The 19,371-nt window shown below is 47.6% G+C and overlaps 1 protein-coding gene across 2 annotated transcripts; it reads left to right on the forward strand.

Moving 5' to 3' along the window:
• The first annotated feature begins 356 nt into the window (after window positions 1–356).
• Window positions 357–19,115, forward strand: Ifnar1 (interferon alpha and beta receptor subunit 1). 2 transcript variants are annotated; one of them, XR_015045794.1, is made up of 12 exons: window positions 357–521; window positions 3,416–3,539; window positions 6,134–6,312; window positions 8,177–8,331; window positions 8,419–8,560; window positions 9,166–9,283; window positions 12,307–12,506; window positions 12,760–12,896; window positions 14,304–14,451; window positions 15,079–15,221; window positions 16,736–18,573; window positions 18,610–19,115. XR_015045794.1 is itself a non-coding variant. In XM_021185272.2 (11 exons), the coding sequence occupies exons 1-11, from the start codon at window positions 449–451 to the stop codon at window positions 17,096–17,098; spliced, it is 1,782 nt and encodes a 593-aa protein (XP_021040931.1). In that variant the 5' UTR covers window positions 357–448; the 3' UTR covers window positions 17,099–19,115. The 2 variants fall into 2 exon arrangements, 1 of the variants encoding a protein (XP_021040931.1); XM_021185272.2 differs by having other exon boundaries at window positions 16,736–19,115.
• The last annotated feature ends 256 nt before the right edge of the window (window positions 19,116–19,371 follow it).

The raw sequence follows: 19,371 nt of genomic DNA on the forward strand, positions 1-19,371 counted from the left end.
TCCCCCACACCACGATTCGAGCCCGTGGACTAGTAAACCCCGGGGCAACGCCTCAGAATCCCCCGCCCCGGGACAAAAACAGGAAGCTGAGCCCGGAAGGGGGAGGGGCTGCGCAGGCGCACTGACTGCACCCCGCTATCCTTTCAGGAGTCTAAGGACAGTGCTGGGCAGTCTTTCCGGAAGTGGGGGCGGAGCGTGGCAGGGACCTCAAGGTCAACAGGCCAGGACTGGACCGCGCCCGGTACTTTCCGAGCCGCTTGCTCGCGGAGAGGGCGTGGCGTCGGCGGAGAAGCTGGGCTGGGTGGAGGGGCGGGGCGTTCACGGAAGGGGCGGGGCGCTGGAGGGGGCGGGGCGTCGCGGCGGGCCTAGCTGCCCTGAGGTAGTCTCCAGCTCCGCGGTGCTGCTGAGGAGAAGGAGAATGTGAGCGGCTACCGGGCTTTCCAAGACGATGCTCGCTGTCGTGGGCGCGGCGGCCCTGGTGCTGGTGGCCGGGGCGCCTTGGGTGCTACCCTCAGCTGCAGGTGAGCCGAGGGGCCTGGGCGAGGGCCGGGCACCAGGGAGGGAGAGCTGGGCGCGGGTGACCGGAGTCTGCGACGCCTGCCCCCTGCGCCGCTCTTCAGCCTGAGGACGCTACCCGGGCCGGAGCCTCCGAGCGGCTGGTGGGCGGGAGACCAGACAGCAGCAGAAATGCGCTCGCAGCCTAGTGCGGTTTGTCCCCGGCTGACTGAGGAGCGAGGTGAGAGGCCCCCTAACCGGCCCGAAGTCGCAGCAGGCTAACAAAACAGTAACAAGCCAGGAAACCACTGGGCTAGTTACATCGGGAGAATTGCCCCACTAACGGGAGAGACAAGAGTTTTCATAGTGATGTGAGGAACCTAAAAAGGACGACCTAGCCTCACTCCTGGAGGGAAGTTCTGATTCCTCTTAGAAATCTGTGTATCTGGGAAGTAAGTGATTGCCCCAAGTCTCACCCCGAAGATGGCCCATTTCTGGCTAGACGTGCATGATGTACATGCAGGCAAAGTGGTCACACATATACAGTAAGTCGGAAAAAGACTATTATGAACAGGATACCGTAACTGCTACAAATGCACTTGGGTCTTTTGTTAATCTCATGAGCACATTTGCTGCTCTTTCTGCACAGAATCAGTAGATCCCAGCAGTTGGTCTGGGGATCAAGCTAAGAGGATAAGGATAACAGGATAGAGTCAGTTTAGGGATGACATCAAAGACTCCGTTGGTGGTACTGGAAGTGTGGCTCAGTGGTAGTGTGCACTTAGCATAGACAGCACTGAGAACCTGACAACATAGAGTGGGGAGACTTGATGGATAGCCCTTGGTGGCTGAAAAGAAAGAAATTCAGACATCTCAGATGCATCCTCATAGGATGTAACTAGAGGCAGTTCTGTAACCCTCTGGAGTAGAAGCTTGACAGGCGACATGACATGATAGTCTGAGGCAGAAGTTTCCAAAACAGGAGATAACAGTGGAGCCAGACATAGCGTTAAAGGACACTTTTTAAAGTTAAAGCCTCGTTCGAGCTGGAGAGGCGGCTCACAGGTAAGAGCACTTGCAGCTCTTGCAGAGGGACCTGGTTTGGTCCCCAGCACACAGTTTGTGACTTGCAACCTTCCCTAAATCCTGCTTTGTTCCAGGGGATTGGAATACATTTTTCTGACTTCCTTGGCTACGGGGCACATGTGATGCACACACAAATGTGCAGGCAGAACACATATACACATACAGAAAGTCTTTAAAAACCTAGCCTTGATGAGCAGGCATGGTTGCATCAGTGTCAGACAAAAAGGACTTTACATCACATTTTAACACAAAGGAGTGACTCTGTTTTGAAGGGAAATTAAAAAATTTATTCTGAAATGTGAGACATACATGTTAAAGGAGTAAGGGGGTCTGTTCTTGGAAGAGTCACAGGTCTATTCTCTACCTACTTGTCCTTGAAGTGTTAGGTTAGCGTCTCAGTTAGGGTTTTACCGCTGTGAACAGACACCGTGACCAAGGCAAGTCTTATAAAAGACAACATTTAATTGGAGCTGGCTTACAGGTTGGGAGGTTCAGTCCATTATCATCAAGGGAGGAGCAGGGCAGCATCCAGGCAGACATGGTGCAGGCCGAGCTGAGAGTTCTACGTCTTCATGTGAAGGTGGTTAATGGAAGACTGGCTTCCAGGAAGCTAGGGTGAGGGTCTTAAGCCCATACCCACAGTTGGAAGACCACACCTCCAAATACTGCCACTCCCTGGGCCAAGCATATTCAAACCATGACGGGTAGATTCAAACGACCAGCAATGGCACTTGTTTCTGAAGGCTCTGGAGCAGCCTTTGTCCTAAGCCTCCCTGTGCCTGAGGTGCAGATGGACCTGAGCTCTCCTACTGGAGGAAGAAGCTGTCTAACTATGGTCGTTGCTTGAAGGGTCCTATTGTAATGTAGCTTCTTTGGATGTGTCTAACCCACACAATTAAGGCTATGAGAGACAAGGCATTATGTATTAATAAAGGCTCAATACAGCTAGATAAAGCAATGACAGAGGTCTGTGTACCTCATGTTTCAGCTGTATACCATTTGCAATATTGTGATGAAACCTCTCTGTCCTCCCTGGGATGGGGAATCTTCCCTTTGTCCAGGATATCCAGAAAACCAGTGAAATCATAGAGATCATTATATTCTAGAAACCCTCTTATTTGTCTAATAATGTCCCTTGTCACCCCAACCCCACTGTAATCACAGTGTGTCATATTTATTTTTATCATCTTATCGGGCCTATCATGTTAAACATTGTCATAACTGTGTACATACGTATGTAGGAACAAATCCAGATCGAGCTGGACTCTTTAACTGCAGTCTGAGGCATCCACTGGAGGTCTTGGGCTACAACTCCCACGTCAGAGGGGACTGCTGTATACTTTCCTATGTTTGAATAAATTCTGCCCTGGGTCTGGAGATGGTTTAGTGATTGTGTAATCACACTTGCAAAAGACTGGGTTCAATTCCTGACACACACACACTTTTGGTGGTTCACACCCACCTGTAAAAGGAAAAGTATTTAGAATATCGTTAGTGCTCATGCTGCCTTTACTAACGTGAAAATGGTAGGCTCTCTTCCAAGACTCCTGCTGTCACCAGCTATAGGCATTTGACAGGGTTCCAATACCAGTCACAATCTCTGTCCTACTGAACAGATCTTAAGTCTAGAGAACTGTAGTTACCAAGGTACATGCGCCACTATTGCCCTTGGGGTTTCTGTACCATACTGGTCATTATTGTGGTTTGTAGGCATCATAGCAGGGAAAAAAAATGAAATGAGTGCATTCAGTGATGTTGTTGATGTGATTAATAGCAACTTATACAATATTTTTAAAGCATATAAATAATAATTTGTTACTTGCTGGGTTTATAGGTGGAGAAAATCTGAAACCTCCTGAGAATATAGACATCTACATTATAGATGACAACTACACCCTAAAGTGGAGCAGCCCCGGAGAGTCAATGGGCAGTGTGACTTTTTCAGCAGAATATCGAACGTAGGTGACTGATTGGCTTGCTGGAATGATAGGTGTCATAATTTCCTTTTAATGTGGGAAGCATTTGGTTGTTTCCAATCTAGGAAATGTTATGTCTCCTGCACATAATGTTTGTAACTTTATCTCCCTGGAGACTGAGCTGAGATGAAGGGCTGGTGGATGACCGAGCAAGTAAAAGTGCTTGCCCGACGCCTGACAGGCTGAGTGGATTTCCAGAACCCACATGGAGAAAAAGAACCAACTCCTGCAAGTTGTCCTCTGACCTCCATTCATGCTGTGGTGTATTTGTGCACGCTTGCACATGTGTGTGTGTCTGTCTGTCTGTCTGACTTGAGGAGGTTTGAGGAGACCTTCCCTTCATGGATGTCACACATACTCTAAATGTAGAGCAGCACCTCAGCTGTCTGCACTGAGAGGAGAGTGCCCGAGGGCCATGCTGGGCCTTGAAACAGGCCCCCAAGCCACTGTGGTTAGTTTTCCTGTCATTTCCAGCACACACAGTGGTTTCTTTTTCTTTTCTAAATTACAAGTTTAGCTTATGGACTGGAGAGATGGCTCAGTAGTTAAGAACACTGGCTCTTCTTCTAGAGGTCCTGAGTTCAATTCCTAATAACTACATGGTGGCTCACAACCATCTGTAATGGGATCCAATTCCCTCTTCTGGTATGCAGACATACATGCAGACAAAGCACTCATGGACATAAATAAATAAACCTAAAAGAAAGAAAAATGTCAAGGTTTATTTTATGTATGTGTTTTGCCTGTATGTATGGATGTGTACCATCTGCATACCTAATGCCTGTGGAGGTCAGAGGAGGGCATCAGATTCCCTGGAACTATAGTTATAGAACGTTGTAAACCATCTGTGTGCTGGGAATGGAACCCAGGGCCACTGCAAGAGCAGCCATCTCTCCGTCCCCAGTGTTGTCAGCCACATCAGTATTGTTGACCCTGGATTTCCACAGACTCTTACTCAGTACTGACCTTCTACTTCCCATCATCCAGGAGGATAGGCAGAGAGCCTCAGAAGGCAGGCTCACAGGAGGGGCAGCCCTCCATCTCCTGCTTAGTGTTGGGGCTTCGTCTGGTCCCCTGTGTAGGATGGAGTCAGCAGGGAAGGAAGGGTTGTGAGCACTTTCCAAGTCAGGACCCAGAGCTGCACCCACTGGTTACTAAACAGAGATAGTGATCTCATAGCTTCCTGAGTGTGTCTGCACACACACCGTTTTACCTCTAGTGAGTTTTCTGTGTGCAGGTTTCAGTTTTGATACCACTTGGTTTTTGCCGTAGGTTGGGATTTTTTTCACCCACCAGCTGGCTTAGGTGGAGTGAGGATATTGAAGAAACCCGTAAGTTACCCTGTAATAAAGAGCAGACAGCCAGAATCTCAACCTCCTGTAAAATCAACCCCAGGTGCTTCCCAATTTTCTGACCTCACACGTACCCACAGTAACTAATGTACACACACCCACATACAGACATGTTCACACATAATTTTAAAAAGAATCGTTGAAGACTTAAAGAGTCCAGCAAACAGCCAATAATTGGCTTGGAAAGGCAGAGGAAAAGTTGGCCACAAAGTGCTAAGGTCTGTCCCCCGAAGGTTAGATAGTCTATTCCTATAGGTTTCAAACAGGAATATCAGATCAATTCCTAAGTTTTCAATAAGGAAATTAAAGCCTAGAAATACAGGTTTATTTCCCAGAAGTCACACAGTTATCATGGCTCAAGGCAGACGAATCTGCTTCTGTCATATGGATCATTTATTTCTGTTTCCTTGAAGTATTAATGTAACCACTCAGAAGATTGAAGCAAAAACTATTAAAAATTAACTAAATAAATTGCTGGGGCAGAGGGAAGTGCATGCCTTTAATTCCAGCACTCAGGAGTCAGAAGCAGATGGATCTCTGAGTTCCAGACCAGCCTGGTGAATAGAGTCAGTCCCAGGATAGCTGGGGCTACACAGAGAAAACTGTCTCAAAAAACAAAAAAATTTAAGAAAATTCTAATCATTCAAGTAGTAACTTGGCTCATATGTAACAAAGAAGAATCAGAGTCAGGAAGATGTTAACATGGCATCATCTCAAGCAAAATAAACTCTCTTTAGTATGACTGCCATTGTATTTTTCCCAGATGTTTTTTTTTTTCTCTGTCATCAAGAAGCTGCCTCCTTATGTGGGCTGTGGTCTAAAGTGTGACCTTCCAGGTCTTAGGGGGTGGATTCCTGGTGACCCTGCAATGAGTGGCTTAGTAATACAGTTTCACTTAGACCTTGGAAGGCACTTGCTTTAGACATGTCTCTAATGGCAGTAGCCTCTACAGTCCTCCACGTGACAAACCCCTGGACGTGCACTGGACACAGTCCATGACGTAAATTGGCTGTGCATTGTTACCAGCCTGTTAGAGGCAACCATTGTTAATCTGGGGGGATTTTGACCTTTCACTCAGGTTCGCTCCGTCAGCACACAGTGATACTCACCATAGGAGATATATTCTTAACCTAACTATGATGGTGAATAGAAAACACGTTTTAAAAGTCCATGTATACATTTGCTCATTCAGATTTTTCTTATTCTTATTGTTGTTACTAAAAGAAAAGACGAGGCGAAGTGGTTAAAAGTGCCTGAATGTCAACATACTACAAGGACCAAGTGTGAATTCTCTTTACTGGACACAAATGTGTATATCAAAACACAGTTTCGTGTCAGAGCAGAGGAAGGGAACAGCACATCTTCGTGGAATGAGGTTGATCCGTTTATTCCATTCTACACAGGTAAGAAGCCGCCATGGCTGGCTATATGTTCCTCTCTTCCTCTCTAATGAGCATTACAAGCGCAGTTTTCTGGTGCAGCTCCCTTCTGCAGAGGCCTCTTCCCTGGCCTTCTGTATTAGTGGCTTTCCCAGTGTGGTTATCAAGAGCCTTTTAGCAGGTCCATAAAGCCAGGGCATTTTTCCTCAGATTTCAGAGATGTTATTGGCATGTTCACTCGGATTGTCTCTTATCCACACAATGGACATGTGTGTAACTTACTGCAGAGGCTGAGTAGTCCACGGGAATGAGTTTCTTGTTTTTAAAGTAGAGCAATTTCACACCTTTACGTTTTGGGGTTTGTTTGTTTGTTTGTTTTTCTTTTTTAAAAGAACTTTTGCCAGACTGTGGTTTTGTAAACCTTTAACCCAAGCCATGGGGAAACAGAGTTAGGTGGACCTCTGAGTTCCAGGATAGCAAGAGAAACCCTATCTCAAAAACTAACAAACAAAAAAGTGTGTATTTTAACGATGTGCCCAATAGTTTTTTCATTCTACTCTTGTAATGGTCAATGTGCTAAATGTGAAAAGATAGAACCCATGTAATCAGACGCCCTTCGACAACCTCAGGTTCTCTTTTAAGCTTTATTTTTATTTATGCATATGTGAGATGTGTATGCTACGCGTATGTGAGGCTGGGGGAGGCCAGAAGAGGCTGTAACATTTGCTGGAAGTGGAGTTAGGCACAGCCTCTAGGGCAGGGTGGCCATGAAACTGTTTTTGACTCCCAGAATTACATCTCCTGCCCCAGTCTTCCCTCTGAGCATAAGACTGGTACAGTCTCTATTCAGTGTGTACCTACATGTTAGAAGTCAGCCCTTCCTGCAGCCCTCACCTGGCTGTGGGAATCACGTCAGCTGGTTATTTGTTCAAGCTCAGACCCTGGATTCATCTTTAGCCTTTTTCTACACCTATAATGTATATTTGTATATATGCCTATAATAATCTGGATTAGCATGGGCTCATATATTTGAATACTTGGTGGAACTATTTGGGAAAGACTAGGAGGTATGGCCTTGGTAGAACTGTGTCACTGGGAGTTGGCTTTGATGTTTCAAAAGCCATGTCATTCCTAGTCCGTGCTCTTGGTCTCTGACTGGCTTGTGCTCGCTCTATCTCTCTCTCTCTCTCTCTCTCTCTCTGCCTCCTGCTTATAGGTCAGGTGTAAATTCTCATATACTACTCTACTACTATGTCTGCCTGCCTGCTTCCCTGTTCCCCTCCCTTGATGGTCACAGATTCTACCACCATGAGCCCCAGTTTTCTTTGATCAGTTGCCCTGGTCATGGAGCTTTGGCACAGCAATTGAAAAGTAACTCAGACAATGCCTTGGCGCATTCTGCCTGACCCATCACGTGAGGAGAGCAGAGATGGCACCTATCTTTTTACGAAGGCATTTCTCTTTACTGATCCCTTGCTTCTTCATCCCTTGGCCAGGCTGATGATTCTAAAGCTGAATGGGATTTTGGCTCTTTGCCAACCTCAGCCCCTCCCACATACCCTGTACCCTTCACTGTCCTATCTTAGAGACTTCACATGCTCTCCACAGGGCCTGGGCTGCTTTTCCGCCATGCGTTTGCTTCTACTGAGAGGTTTCAGAACAGCTTTCCTGGTAACTTATCAGAGGCAGCATTTGCTGCCATTGTCAGAGTTACCTGTTTTTCTTTGGTGCATAGATGCATCTCTCTGCAGGTTGTTCTTGCCACGTCTTCCCAAAGTGTGAAATGCACGTGGGACTTTTTTCTTACTACACCAGGGAAACATTGTTTATTATTAACATTTTGGAATGATACTACTGTAGTTATGTAATTGTTCTTTGATGTCAACAGCTCACATGAGCCCCCCAGAAGTACGTTTAGAAGCTGAAGATAAAGCCATACTAGTCCACATCTCTCCTCCCGGACAAGACGGGAACGTGTGGGCACTGGAGAGACCCTCCTTCAGTTACACCATACGATTCTGGCAGAAGTCTTCCAGTGACAAAGTAAGTTTCTGTTTTTACCTGTTTGATGTGAGAAAAATAGAGGTGAAAGAATTCTAAAATTTGACTATTTTTAAATTTTTTTTATAGAAAACTATTAACTCTACGTATTATCTAGAAAAAATACCAGACCTCTTGCCAGAGACTACTTACTGTTTAGAAGTTAAAGCAATACATCCGTCACTTAAGAAACACAGCAATTACAGCGCAGTGCAGTGTATAAGCACCACAGGTAACGAAGACCTCCGTGTTAGATTCCGTAACCGAGTATCCTCAGCATTTTAATTGGGGCATTTTCTCCTCTTAATTCCTGAACTGTTTTATGTGATAAGGTTTCACAATGGCTTAATAGTCACTAAAACAAACCACTGAGTTGGGGGTATGGTTGGACATTTGTCCTAGTTCAATCCCCAGTACCACACATGGAAGGAAGGGAGGGAGGGGGGCAGAAGAGGAAGTGACAGCACTTACAGAGTCCAAAAATCACTTTCCTGGCAATTTTTGTCTCAGTACTATGAAATTTCTACTCAAAAGTTGATTTTTCTCATATGGTAAATGCTTTTTATTTACCTGTAATACCTAGCATAGCTGTTAGCAGAGTGGCTGGTGTCCCTCAACCCCCCACCCCACGCCCTCCCCTCCCCAGTGGACATGAATTGTTAACAAGGAACACAGCCTGAGACACTGTTAGCCAGGACAGTGATTAAGGTCAGGGTGGGAGCTGACCTGGTCATGGCTTTAGTTATAAATTTAGTATGTTTTAACTCTTAAAGTCAAATTAGATAAATGTGGCTCTGTATCACTAGCTTTAAAATGTATGTATTCTTTGGCTTCTAGTGACAAATAAAATGCCTGTGCCAGGAAATCTCGAAGTAGATGCCCAAGGCAAGAGCTATGTCCTGAAATGGGTCTACATTGTGTCTACAGACGTGAGCTTCAGAGCACAGTGGCTTCCGTAAGTCCTTCTTCAGTGTTCCTTACGCAGTCTGCTGTGTGGTCGCGTTACTTCTGTGTGCAAAGGTTTCCACAGAGTGGCGGCCGAGATCTGAGTGTGGCGCATTGGGAAGCAGGGACTTGCATGTAGGTTCCTTGCTCCAGCAGCTGAGGGGACAACTGACAGAGCAGAGACAGACACCTGACGGCCACCTCTGGCCTCTGCACATTCCTGCACATGCACTAGTATATACATCACATGTAGCTGGATGTGCATGTGTGCCTCGAACGCACGCATACGCATACACACACACACGCACACGCACACTGGCTCAGGTGCAAAGAAAAGAAAAATAATGTGTAACTGAGGAGGGTGGTTTCATACAAACGTTCTCCTGCATGGTCCTGAGGTTGTGGACAGAAGCCATGTCCTAAAGCTGTAGAGATGAGGCAGCACATCAGAGGCCGTTGGATAAAACTGTCCTAGAGACAGTCATTACTTATAGCTCAGGCCTTAGCTTAGGCTATTTCTCATTGTATAACTTCTTTAACCCATTTGTTCTAATCTGAGTTCTGCCATGTGGCCCATTACTTACCTCTCCTTTAGTCATGGTACCTGTTTCTTCCTTGGAGCCTGGCTGGCGAATCTCCCAGAGTTCCTTTCTGCCTGAAGACCCGCCTATCCTTGCCTGCTTTGCTGTAGGCCATTGAGCTCTTTATTAAACCAGTTAGAAAGGTGGGGGGGGGGCTGGGGGCTGGAGAGATGGCTCCGTGGTTAAGAGCACTGACTGCTCTTCTGAAGGTCCTGAGTTCAAATCCCAGCAAGCACATGGTGGCTCACAACCATCCGTAATGAGATCTGATGCCCTCTTCTGGTGTATCTGAAGACAGCTACAGACTACAGTGTACTCACATATAACAATAAACAAATCTTTGGGCCAGAGTGATCAGGCCTGAATCGAACAGGGCCAGAGCAAGCAGAGGTCCTGAGTTCAATTCCCAACAAGCACATGTTGGCTCACAACCATCTGTACAGCTACAGTGTACTCATATACATAAAATTAAATCTTAAAAAAAAAAGAGAGAGATAAAATGAGGGGGAAGATGTTTACAAAACACTGAGACAAGTGATGCTTCATACACTAACAAGACCTCTGGTAGTGAAGTCAACATATGAATAATACAAGGACAACCTTTACACAGTGCACAAGACATTACCTCAACATATGGCCTTTACACCTGTGTTAGGGTTCAGCTCAGAGGTCATGTCCACTACAAAGACGTTAAATTCCATTTACCCAAAAAGGTGGATTGGACCCTTAAGTGCTGCTTCAAACTCCCCTCCTCTTTGGCAGATAATGCACCCTCAGGGCAGCCGCTGTCTCTTCAGGTTTTGTACACTCTATGGGGGATGCTAGGGAGTGTGCCCCTGAGAAGGGAGGAGCCTGGGATGTCCTAGAACATTGCCTGCCATGGTAGGAGGGTGTCCTGCTAGAGGTACAGGATATTTGCACAAGAGAAGCGATTTAAGAAAACAAAACTTTAAGAGAACGGTTGGAAATCTTGCTCTTGGAGGCAAGGTGGCAGGAGTTCCCCATGTTGGGGAAGCTATATATGGCCAGTCTCAGGTAGTGTACACTTGCTTTGAGCTGTGGTCTCTGGCCAGGGGCTCACCCTTGGTGGGATGTTCTCTGTAATGAATGGCACAGATCTGTGTTATGGGTTCCTGCAGGGCTGTGTCAGCACAGCAAGCATCTCTCCACAAGGGAACAGTCCCATTTGTAGTGCTAGACAGCTTTTGTGACAGAAATGTTCCCATTATAGCCACTTTGAAGCTAGCAGCTTGAGGTCTTTGACTGTGGACCTGGGGTGAATGCATGCGCGTCATGCGGTTAGGTAGTTATTGTAGCATGTGATGGCTGAACGGAGCTGCAAGAGCAGATATGATGTAACTAGGATGTCTCAGCTATGGTCACTATTGCTGCGATGAATCACTGTGACCAAAACCAATTAGGGAGGAAAGGGTTTATTTCACTTACACATCCATCTTGGAGTCCATCACTGAGGGAAGTCAGGACAGGAACTCAGATCAAACAGGGCAGGAGCCTGGAGACTGGAGCTGATGCAGAGCCATGGCGGGTGCTGCTTACTGACATGGAGGGTGCTGCTGACTGCTGGCTCCTGAGGCTCGACCTGGTCGGCCTGCTTTGTTACAGAGCCTGAGGCCACCAGCCCAGGGGTCCCCACACCCACAGTGGACCAGGTGCTCCCCAGTAGGTCAGTAATTAACAAAATGCCCTAAAGGCTTCTCTACTTAGAGCCTGGATGATCGATCTAGAGGCATTTTCTCAGCTGAGGTTCCCTCCTCTCAGATGTCTGTAGCTTGTATCAGGTTCACATAAAACTAGCTAGGGCATAGGACAAGGTGAGTTTTGAATATTTTTAGTAAGTTATTTCCGAATTTGTATATCAGCCTTTTAATAATAACCTGCTTAAAAAATATGTTCTGCTTTGAAGAGATGACTTAGCAGGAAAAGCTCCTACCGAAGCTAAGATCCCTAGAACCCAGGTAAAACCTGCAGGTGTGGCAGCACCCATGACCCCAGCACTTGAGAGTCACACGGGGAGTTCTGGGGCAGGCTGGCTAGCTAGACTGGTCAAATCAGCAAGCTGCAAGCTGGGGAAGAGTCTGCACCTCAGTCACGTGGAGAGCAATCAAGGAAGACCCCTGTCTTCTATTTCATGTCTTCATACCACTCATGTGCGCCTGCAGACACAGTCATACACGAACTCACACACACACACACACACAGTGAAGAACAGCTTGCCACTTCACTGGGAATTCCCCGCACACTCTGGAGCACCCGTGGCCTTCTTTTGTTTGGGATCTGTGTCTCCTCCATTGTACCAGGAGTTCCCTAAGTGGGGAAACTGCCCCCAGGTCCACAGTGCTTACTACAGTGTCTTAGGTATTATGGAGCCTCAGTACATAGTGAATTAATACATGATTGGACTGGATTTTGTTTTTGCTTTCTGTTTTCAAAGTGGCTATTCAAAAAGCAGTTCTGGAAGCCGTTCAGATAAATGGAGACAAATACCAACCTGTGCAAATGTCCAGACTACGCACTGTGTCTTTTCTCAAGATACTGTCTACACAGGAACGTTCTTTCTGCGTGTACAAGCCTCAGAGGGAAATCACACATCCTTTTGGTCTGAAGAGAAGTTTATTGATTCTCAAATATACAGTAAGCCGAGTTTGCTTTGAGACAGTCTGACACTGTAGCCCAGGCTGGCCTGGAACTCACGGTGTAGCCCAGGGTAGCTTCAAACTTATGGCAGTCCTCCTGCCTGAGCTCCTGAGAGCTGAGGTTGTGGGTGTGGTCCATGCCTGCTTTATCCAAGCGTTTACTTGAGAGTGTGACTCCTCATGTAGGGCAAGTCCCGGAAGGTTGTTTGAAGGTATCTTAGTGCACAATTTGTGTTTGCATTCTTCCCCAGTTCTCCTTCCTCCTCCGGTCATTACTGTCACCGCCATGAGTAGTGATACCTTGCTTGTTTATGTCAACTGTCAGGACAGCAAATGTGATGGACTCAATTACGAAATCATCTTTTGGGAAGACACTTCCAATACTAAGGTAAAAAGCTACCCAGTAACTGACTTAGCCTCATACCAGTGATGATGGGAAAGAAAGTTAGTGGGGGAGGGAGGGCAAGAGCAAGCAGTCACAGCTCTAAGGTTTGGGAGGCCTTTTAATCATGATGGTGACCTGTCTGCAGTAGAGTGAATGTCAGCCTTTTCTATGGTCTGCATGACAGTACAGGTCGCCTGCATCTGGGCCTGACTTTGCTGTGTGTGAATATACAGGAGTGTGTGGGAGTGTGTGTGTGTGTGTGTGTGTGTGTGTGTGTGTGTGTGTGTGTGTGTGACTGTGCATGAGTATGTGAGTGTACGTGTGTATATGTGTGAATGTACATGTGTGTGTGAGTGTATGTGTGAATGTGTGTGTGAGGATGTGAATGTGTGTGTGTGTGTGTGTGTGTGTGTGTGTGTGTTGACAATTGCTTATGTACTATATGTTCATCACAGGACACTCACGGCAGCCAGACGACAAGCTGTGGGAGTGAGCTATCTCTCTCCTGCCTTATAACTCCCGGGGATTGAATTAAGTCCTCAGGCTTTGCATCCTTATGCACTAGGCCATCTTGCTTTTGAACTATATCTTGAGTCTCCTACTGCTGAATTAGAACCATTCTTACACAATTCCCAAGTGCTCTTCTAAGGCTAAGGCTTCTCTATACTAGTGACACTTGAGCCAGGTAATTCCTGTGCTAGAGTTGTCCTTATTTACGGGACACTTAGCATCACTAGGCTCTTTGAGGTGTCCAGCACTTCCTCAGAGTAGTGTCAACCAAGTGCCTACAGGTGGCGTTCTCACCTGTCCTCAGCTGGCACTCAGAGGAGGCAGAATTAATTCTTAGAAGACAAAGAGGGTGATGCTGGTGGCCAGCTCTTGGAACTACCCCAGCCAGTCTGTGGCCTCGTGGGAAAAATGGTGTCATAGCTGCTGAGTGTCAGAGTGGCTTTGTTACCCAGCACTTTCGTTGCCATGGCTGACCACTACAGACAGGAACGATGATTCTCCTCCCCTTATAAGCAGATGGAGAAATAGGTGCCAAAGAAATGACCCACACAAAGCAGCAAGGCTCTCTGGGAGCTACTGTGAGCAGTGCAGAGCCGGAGGGAGCCCATATTCTTAACTGTCCTCCCCGGTATAACACGATGGCAGTAAAAACAAGCCAACCCGCTAGTGCCTGTAGAATGAGAATCTCGGGGGTGCACTTACGCTTTTTTAACAGCAGATTTTTCACTCTCTGATTTGGTTATAATGGGTTACTTAAAACAAACTTATACTGCTTAGACAACCAAATAGGTGAGACTTGGAAGAGACTTCTTGTGAATATCAGTAGAATCCAGAAAACCCATATTCCGTATCTGACTTTATGAGGCCTGAGCTCCATCACTGTTGTTACCGTGTCTGTAGATACGGACGGTGGAGGACAGCCCGGAGCTCACCCTCAAGAACCTGCAGCCGCTGACTGTGTACTGTGTCCAGGCCAGAGTGCTCTACACGGCCCTGCTGAATAAGACCAGCAACTTCAGTGATAAGCTGTGTGAGAAAACACGTCCAGGTGAGATCTTCTAGATGTTTTTAATGCAGCTGGAAGAGATAAAAATACTGCATTGGGATTTACAAAGAATTTCTTCTTTGCTTCAGATAGTAGAAGGTGTCCTTTCTGAACTACAGGGAATCCAAAGTGAACCCAGCCGAGGCCTGGGGGATGAGGGATCACCTTGTTCTTGGTGTGGTCCGTGCTTATTGTTGCTTAGTTTCTCATCCAGTGTTAAATAATTCACTGCTTCTAGTTATTGCTCATTGGTGAGCAGTCAGAGCACTCACTGTAATGTCTTTAATGAACTTGTGGAAGTGGACCTGCCTGTTCAGAAGGCTTGGCTACACCTGCGCTCAGTCTTGTTCGTAGTTTACTTCCTGGTAGCAACAGGATGAGGCTTAGACACCAACTGTCTTGCCAGTTCTGCTCTGTGCAGGGCTGGGGACACCAGCCGTTGGGACCTGTGTTCTTACAGGTCATGTCTTCATCTCCAGGGTCAGTTCTCAGGTCATCTTCACCTGTGACTGTCACTGACCACCGCAGTGCACCAAGTGCCCAAAATTGGTTTTCAGGCCACTCTGCATTTCCTCTAGGATGGCTGGTCTCATAAGCAATGTGCTGACGCTCATACTGTTTGTATTTTAGGAAGTTTTTCCACGATCTGGATTATAACTGGATTGGGTGCTGTGCTCTTCTCTGTCATGGTCCTTTATGCTTTGAGGAGCGTCTGGAAGTACCTGTGTCATGTGTGCTTCCCACCACTGAAGCCTCCCCGCAGTATTGATGAGGTACCTTTCTCTCCCTGTCACCCACTAGGATGCTTGGATTCTGCAGATGATATTTGCTTTCTTGATATCCAAAAAGTTGTCAGTCTGGTGTGATTGTTTCTGCAGAATTTCAGTGGCATTAGAAGCCTGGTGAGGTAGTGCATGCTTATAAAGCCCAGGAAGCTAAGGCAGGAGATTTGCAGTGAGTTTGAGGCCGGTATGAGCTGAGTAGCAGATTCCATCTCCAAGAAACAAAAGAGGCTTAGGCCAGCAGGGCTACAGAGCGGCCCTGCCCCAAACCAGGCATGGTGGAGAAGCGAGGGTCAGAGGCTGCTCAGTGAGACCCTGCCTCTGAAACACACTTGAGAATGTTAACCAGTGACTCAGTGCAGAAGAGTGTTGTGTCCAGAAGTGGTCTGCAGCAGTGGACTCAGCCTCAGGGCGGACGTTGAAGTGTGCAGCAGCAGGAGTGAGCGTGGGCAGCAGCTGATACAACATCACTCTGGCACTTAGGACCTCTCCAGGAAATAACCAGGGAGCCCTGTCCTTTCCAGCTTCCTGTTCCCACCAGGCACTTGATACGAGGGGATAGTCACTAGGGACCTCGGTGCCTTCTTGCTCTTCTCCTATGTCCTGGTCACTGGGCTAGAAGGCCAGCCTGCTCCAAGACAGTCAGTCTTGGAGGACACTTGAGATAAACGTGTTTCAATCTGAGACAAGGGGCCACCTTGTTCCCATACTCTGCTCTCAGCAGCAGCATATGGCTGTTGTAATGAAGTGTATGTTACAATCTGAATAATGTCTTGTCCCTGCCTATAGTGGCATTTAGTGTTGCCATGTTCCATCTGTGAGATTTTTCATACCATATCGGAAATCCTATAATCCATCCGTCTTCACGTGGTGCCCTAGATGAAGTCACAGAAAACTGGAATAATGAAAGCCATGAGTTCCTTTCATGGTGCTTGCATGTTTTTCTCAGGACTCCTCTGATGATAGCACCTGAAATGATGGCACTGAGTGGCGAAGGCCTAGCCCTAGATCCTGGGAGCCAGGGCATAACACTGGCAAGCTCTGTAAAAGAAGCCAGGCCATGAGCTGTAGAAGCCCAGCGTTCAGAGTTCAGCACATGCTTGCCGCCTGCTAGAGTTTTAAATTCCCCTTTGTGCTCTGATAGCTACAGCTATGACACAGGTATAACCAGCCCCTTACCACCTAGGCAACAGGGTGACCTCCATCTCTCACTTGTGCTTTTGAGTGACAGAGAACTGGGCTGTCATTTCAAAATGTCTGTGATCCCAGCACCCCCAACCCACCCTTGGAAGCACAGTGCCTGTGTGAGGATTCTTCACAGGTTTACCCAAAAAATGGCCTTGAGCCTGGTGGCCTGCTGTGCCTTCTGAGCCTCACAGTCATTCCCGGGATAGCTCACGTGTCGTGATGCACACTCTGAAAGGCTGGACATAAAACAGAGAAGCTAGAGCTGGAGATGCAGGGTTTATTTTAAACAACCTGTTTTCCTTCCCTTTTACCATCAGTTTTTCTCTGAGCCGCCCTCAAAAAACCTTGTACTTCTGACGGCTGAGGAGCACACGGAAAGATGCTTCATCATTGAGAATGCAGACACGGTCGCTGTAGAAGAGAAGCGTGCGTCTGAGGAGGACCTCAGGAAGTACAGCTCGCAGACCAGCCAGGACTCCGGCAACTATTCCAACGAGGAGGAGGGGGAGGGGAGTGTGGGCACTGAGAGTGGCCAAGCTGTGCTCTCTGCAGCTCCCTGCGGGGGGCTATGGAGCGAGCCTGGCCCTCCTGGGACCTTGGAAGATGGGACCTGCTTCCTGGGAAATGAAAAACATCTTCAGAGTCCAGCCCTGAGGACAGAGCCAGCTCTCCTCTGCTGACAAGGGCTCGGCCCAGGCTGGGGGCCGTGTGGAGGAGACAAACTTATCTGAAGTGGCTGGCAGCTTCTGCTGCCAGCTGGAAGCCCTGGGTGCTGTTTGTACCACAGATGAGGCTCACTGCTGTCAGGCATCTGGTGGTTCTGTCTCGGGGTTCCTCTAGAACATTCCACTTTTTAATCCTGCCGTAGCCCCTCAGTGTGTCACAGGTACCGTTGTCTACAGCCGTGCTTCCTAGCCCATAACTCACCACAGCCGTGGCTTCTGACCAGAAGTCACTGAAACTGTGGAGAAAGGGGACACTAACTGGAGGAGCTGTCGTTGTTTACGATCTCATTGTGGCCTGGGTGTGCCCTTTGCACTCTAGTACTTGCGGAACTAGAAAATGCCAGGGACAAAAAGCAGGCATGAACCATTCAGTAAGAGAGAAGCTAGTGAACATGATGGTGAAAGAAGACCATGTCCAGTCAGTGTTTGTGTGAAGGCCCTGTGCTGCTCTCTCTGTAGCCTTTCCGTGGTACTTATAAAACCAGGCCGAACCCTGTCCTCTGTCCGGCACTATTCAGGTCCCTTCCCAGATGCAGGTGCTTCAAAAACCAAGTGTTGGGTCCTGAGGTGAGGGAACAGCTTCGACGACACAGTGCTGCCTGCAGTCGTCTATAAGTGACCTTAGATGGATGCTCCATGAGCATCTTCGGTAGGCAGGACATCCAGCAGTGCTGGCAGCTCCAGGGCAGACTCAGTTGCAGGCCAAAAAGGCAGAGAGAGGAGTGATGCATCACAGCCCTGCCCCAATCGGGCTCGTTGCTCGCTGCACTGCGCCGCTGTAGTCAATCTTGGGGTTTTTTTTTTTTTGGTTTTTTTTTTTTAACTTTAAGGTGATAACATATTCTCAGATATAGCACAGAAGAGACACTACAAAAATTATGTCTGAAAGTTATGATAGAAAAGAGCCTTAGACTGGGGTAGAGAGCTTGCTCCTCACTACTAACTTGTATCTCAGTCTCCTCAGCAGAGAGAATGCAGATTGATTTTCATCCTGAGTTTTGTTTTCTTGCCCGGTTTCTGGGTTCGGGTGTGCTTTCAAGGCCCTTAACAGCTTGTCTGCCCACAGGGTAGCCCGGAGTCCCAGCCATTTGGCTAAATGTTGCAGGTTCCTGTACTTAAAGGACTCCAGCTCCTCTGTAGAGGGGACAGTCATCACGTTCTGCAGTCACGCTGATACCCAGAAAAATGGCCACACAAGTCAAAACTGGTGCCACGCTTTAATAATTCTACCCAGCACAGCTCAGCCTGTGGTCACGGTGGAAAAGCTCCTTCTGCCAGGACAGCCTGAGAAGAAACAAGACCTCCTGGGACGTGGGCAAGGAAGGCCCAGATGCTATCGGGAAGTTGGTAGTTGGCATTCTTTCATCCCTCACAACTGTGACACAGGTCTTCAGGGTGAGGCCCAAAGCAGCTGTCAGTGGCAGCAGTGGGTGAGGAGGGGGCTTCACCTGAGCCTGGCCTTCTAGGCGAGCAAAGGCAGTTCTACCTGCTCGCTTCAAGACAGCCTGCATGACCCTTCCCACGGCACACTGCCTGATTGTGATGTGACAGAGGTTTCCTGTGCAGACACATGTTCTTAAGGAATGAGGTGCACACACACAGGCCTGAAGAGCTGGCTCAGCGGGTAGAGCACAGGTTGCTCTTGTCTGGGATCTGAGCTCTGTCCCCAGCACCCACAGGGTGCTTCTGGTTGCCTCAGACTCCGGGGGTGCACAAGGCACCCGTACATGTAAGCAAGACAGTTGTACACAGAGAAGTCAAACCTTTTTGAAAGAAAGAAACACCACGGGCTAGAGAGATGGCTCGGTGGTTAAGAACACTGACCACTCTTCCAGAGGTCCTGAGTTCAATTCCCAGCAACCACATGGTGGCTCACAACCATCTGTAATAGGACCTGATGCCCCCTTCTGGTGTGTCTGAGGACAGCTACAGTGTACTCATATAAATAAAATAAATACATCCTTTTTTTTTCTTTTTTTGTTATTGGATATTTTCTTTACATTTCAAATGTTATCCCCTTTCCTGATTTACCCCCCTCCCCTGCTTCTATGAGGGTGTTCCTCCACCCACCCACCCACTCCCACTTCCCTGCCCTTGATTCCCCTACACTGGGGCATCTATCAAGCCATCATAGGACCAAAGACCTCTCCTTCCATTGATCCATGACAAGGCCATCCTCTGCAACATATGCAGCTGGAGCCATGTGTACTTCTTGGTTGATGGCTTAG

Source organism: Mus caroli, unplaced genomic scaffold (genome assembly GCF_978045245.1).
Source record: "Mus caroli unplaced genomic scaffold, Mus_caroli_1 scaffold_17, whole genome shotgun sequence".
Classification (NCBI taxonomy): domain Eukaryota; kingdom Metazoa; phylum Chordata; class Mammalia; order Rodentia; family Muridae; genus Mus; species Mus caroli.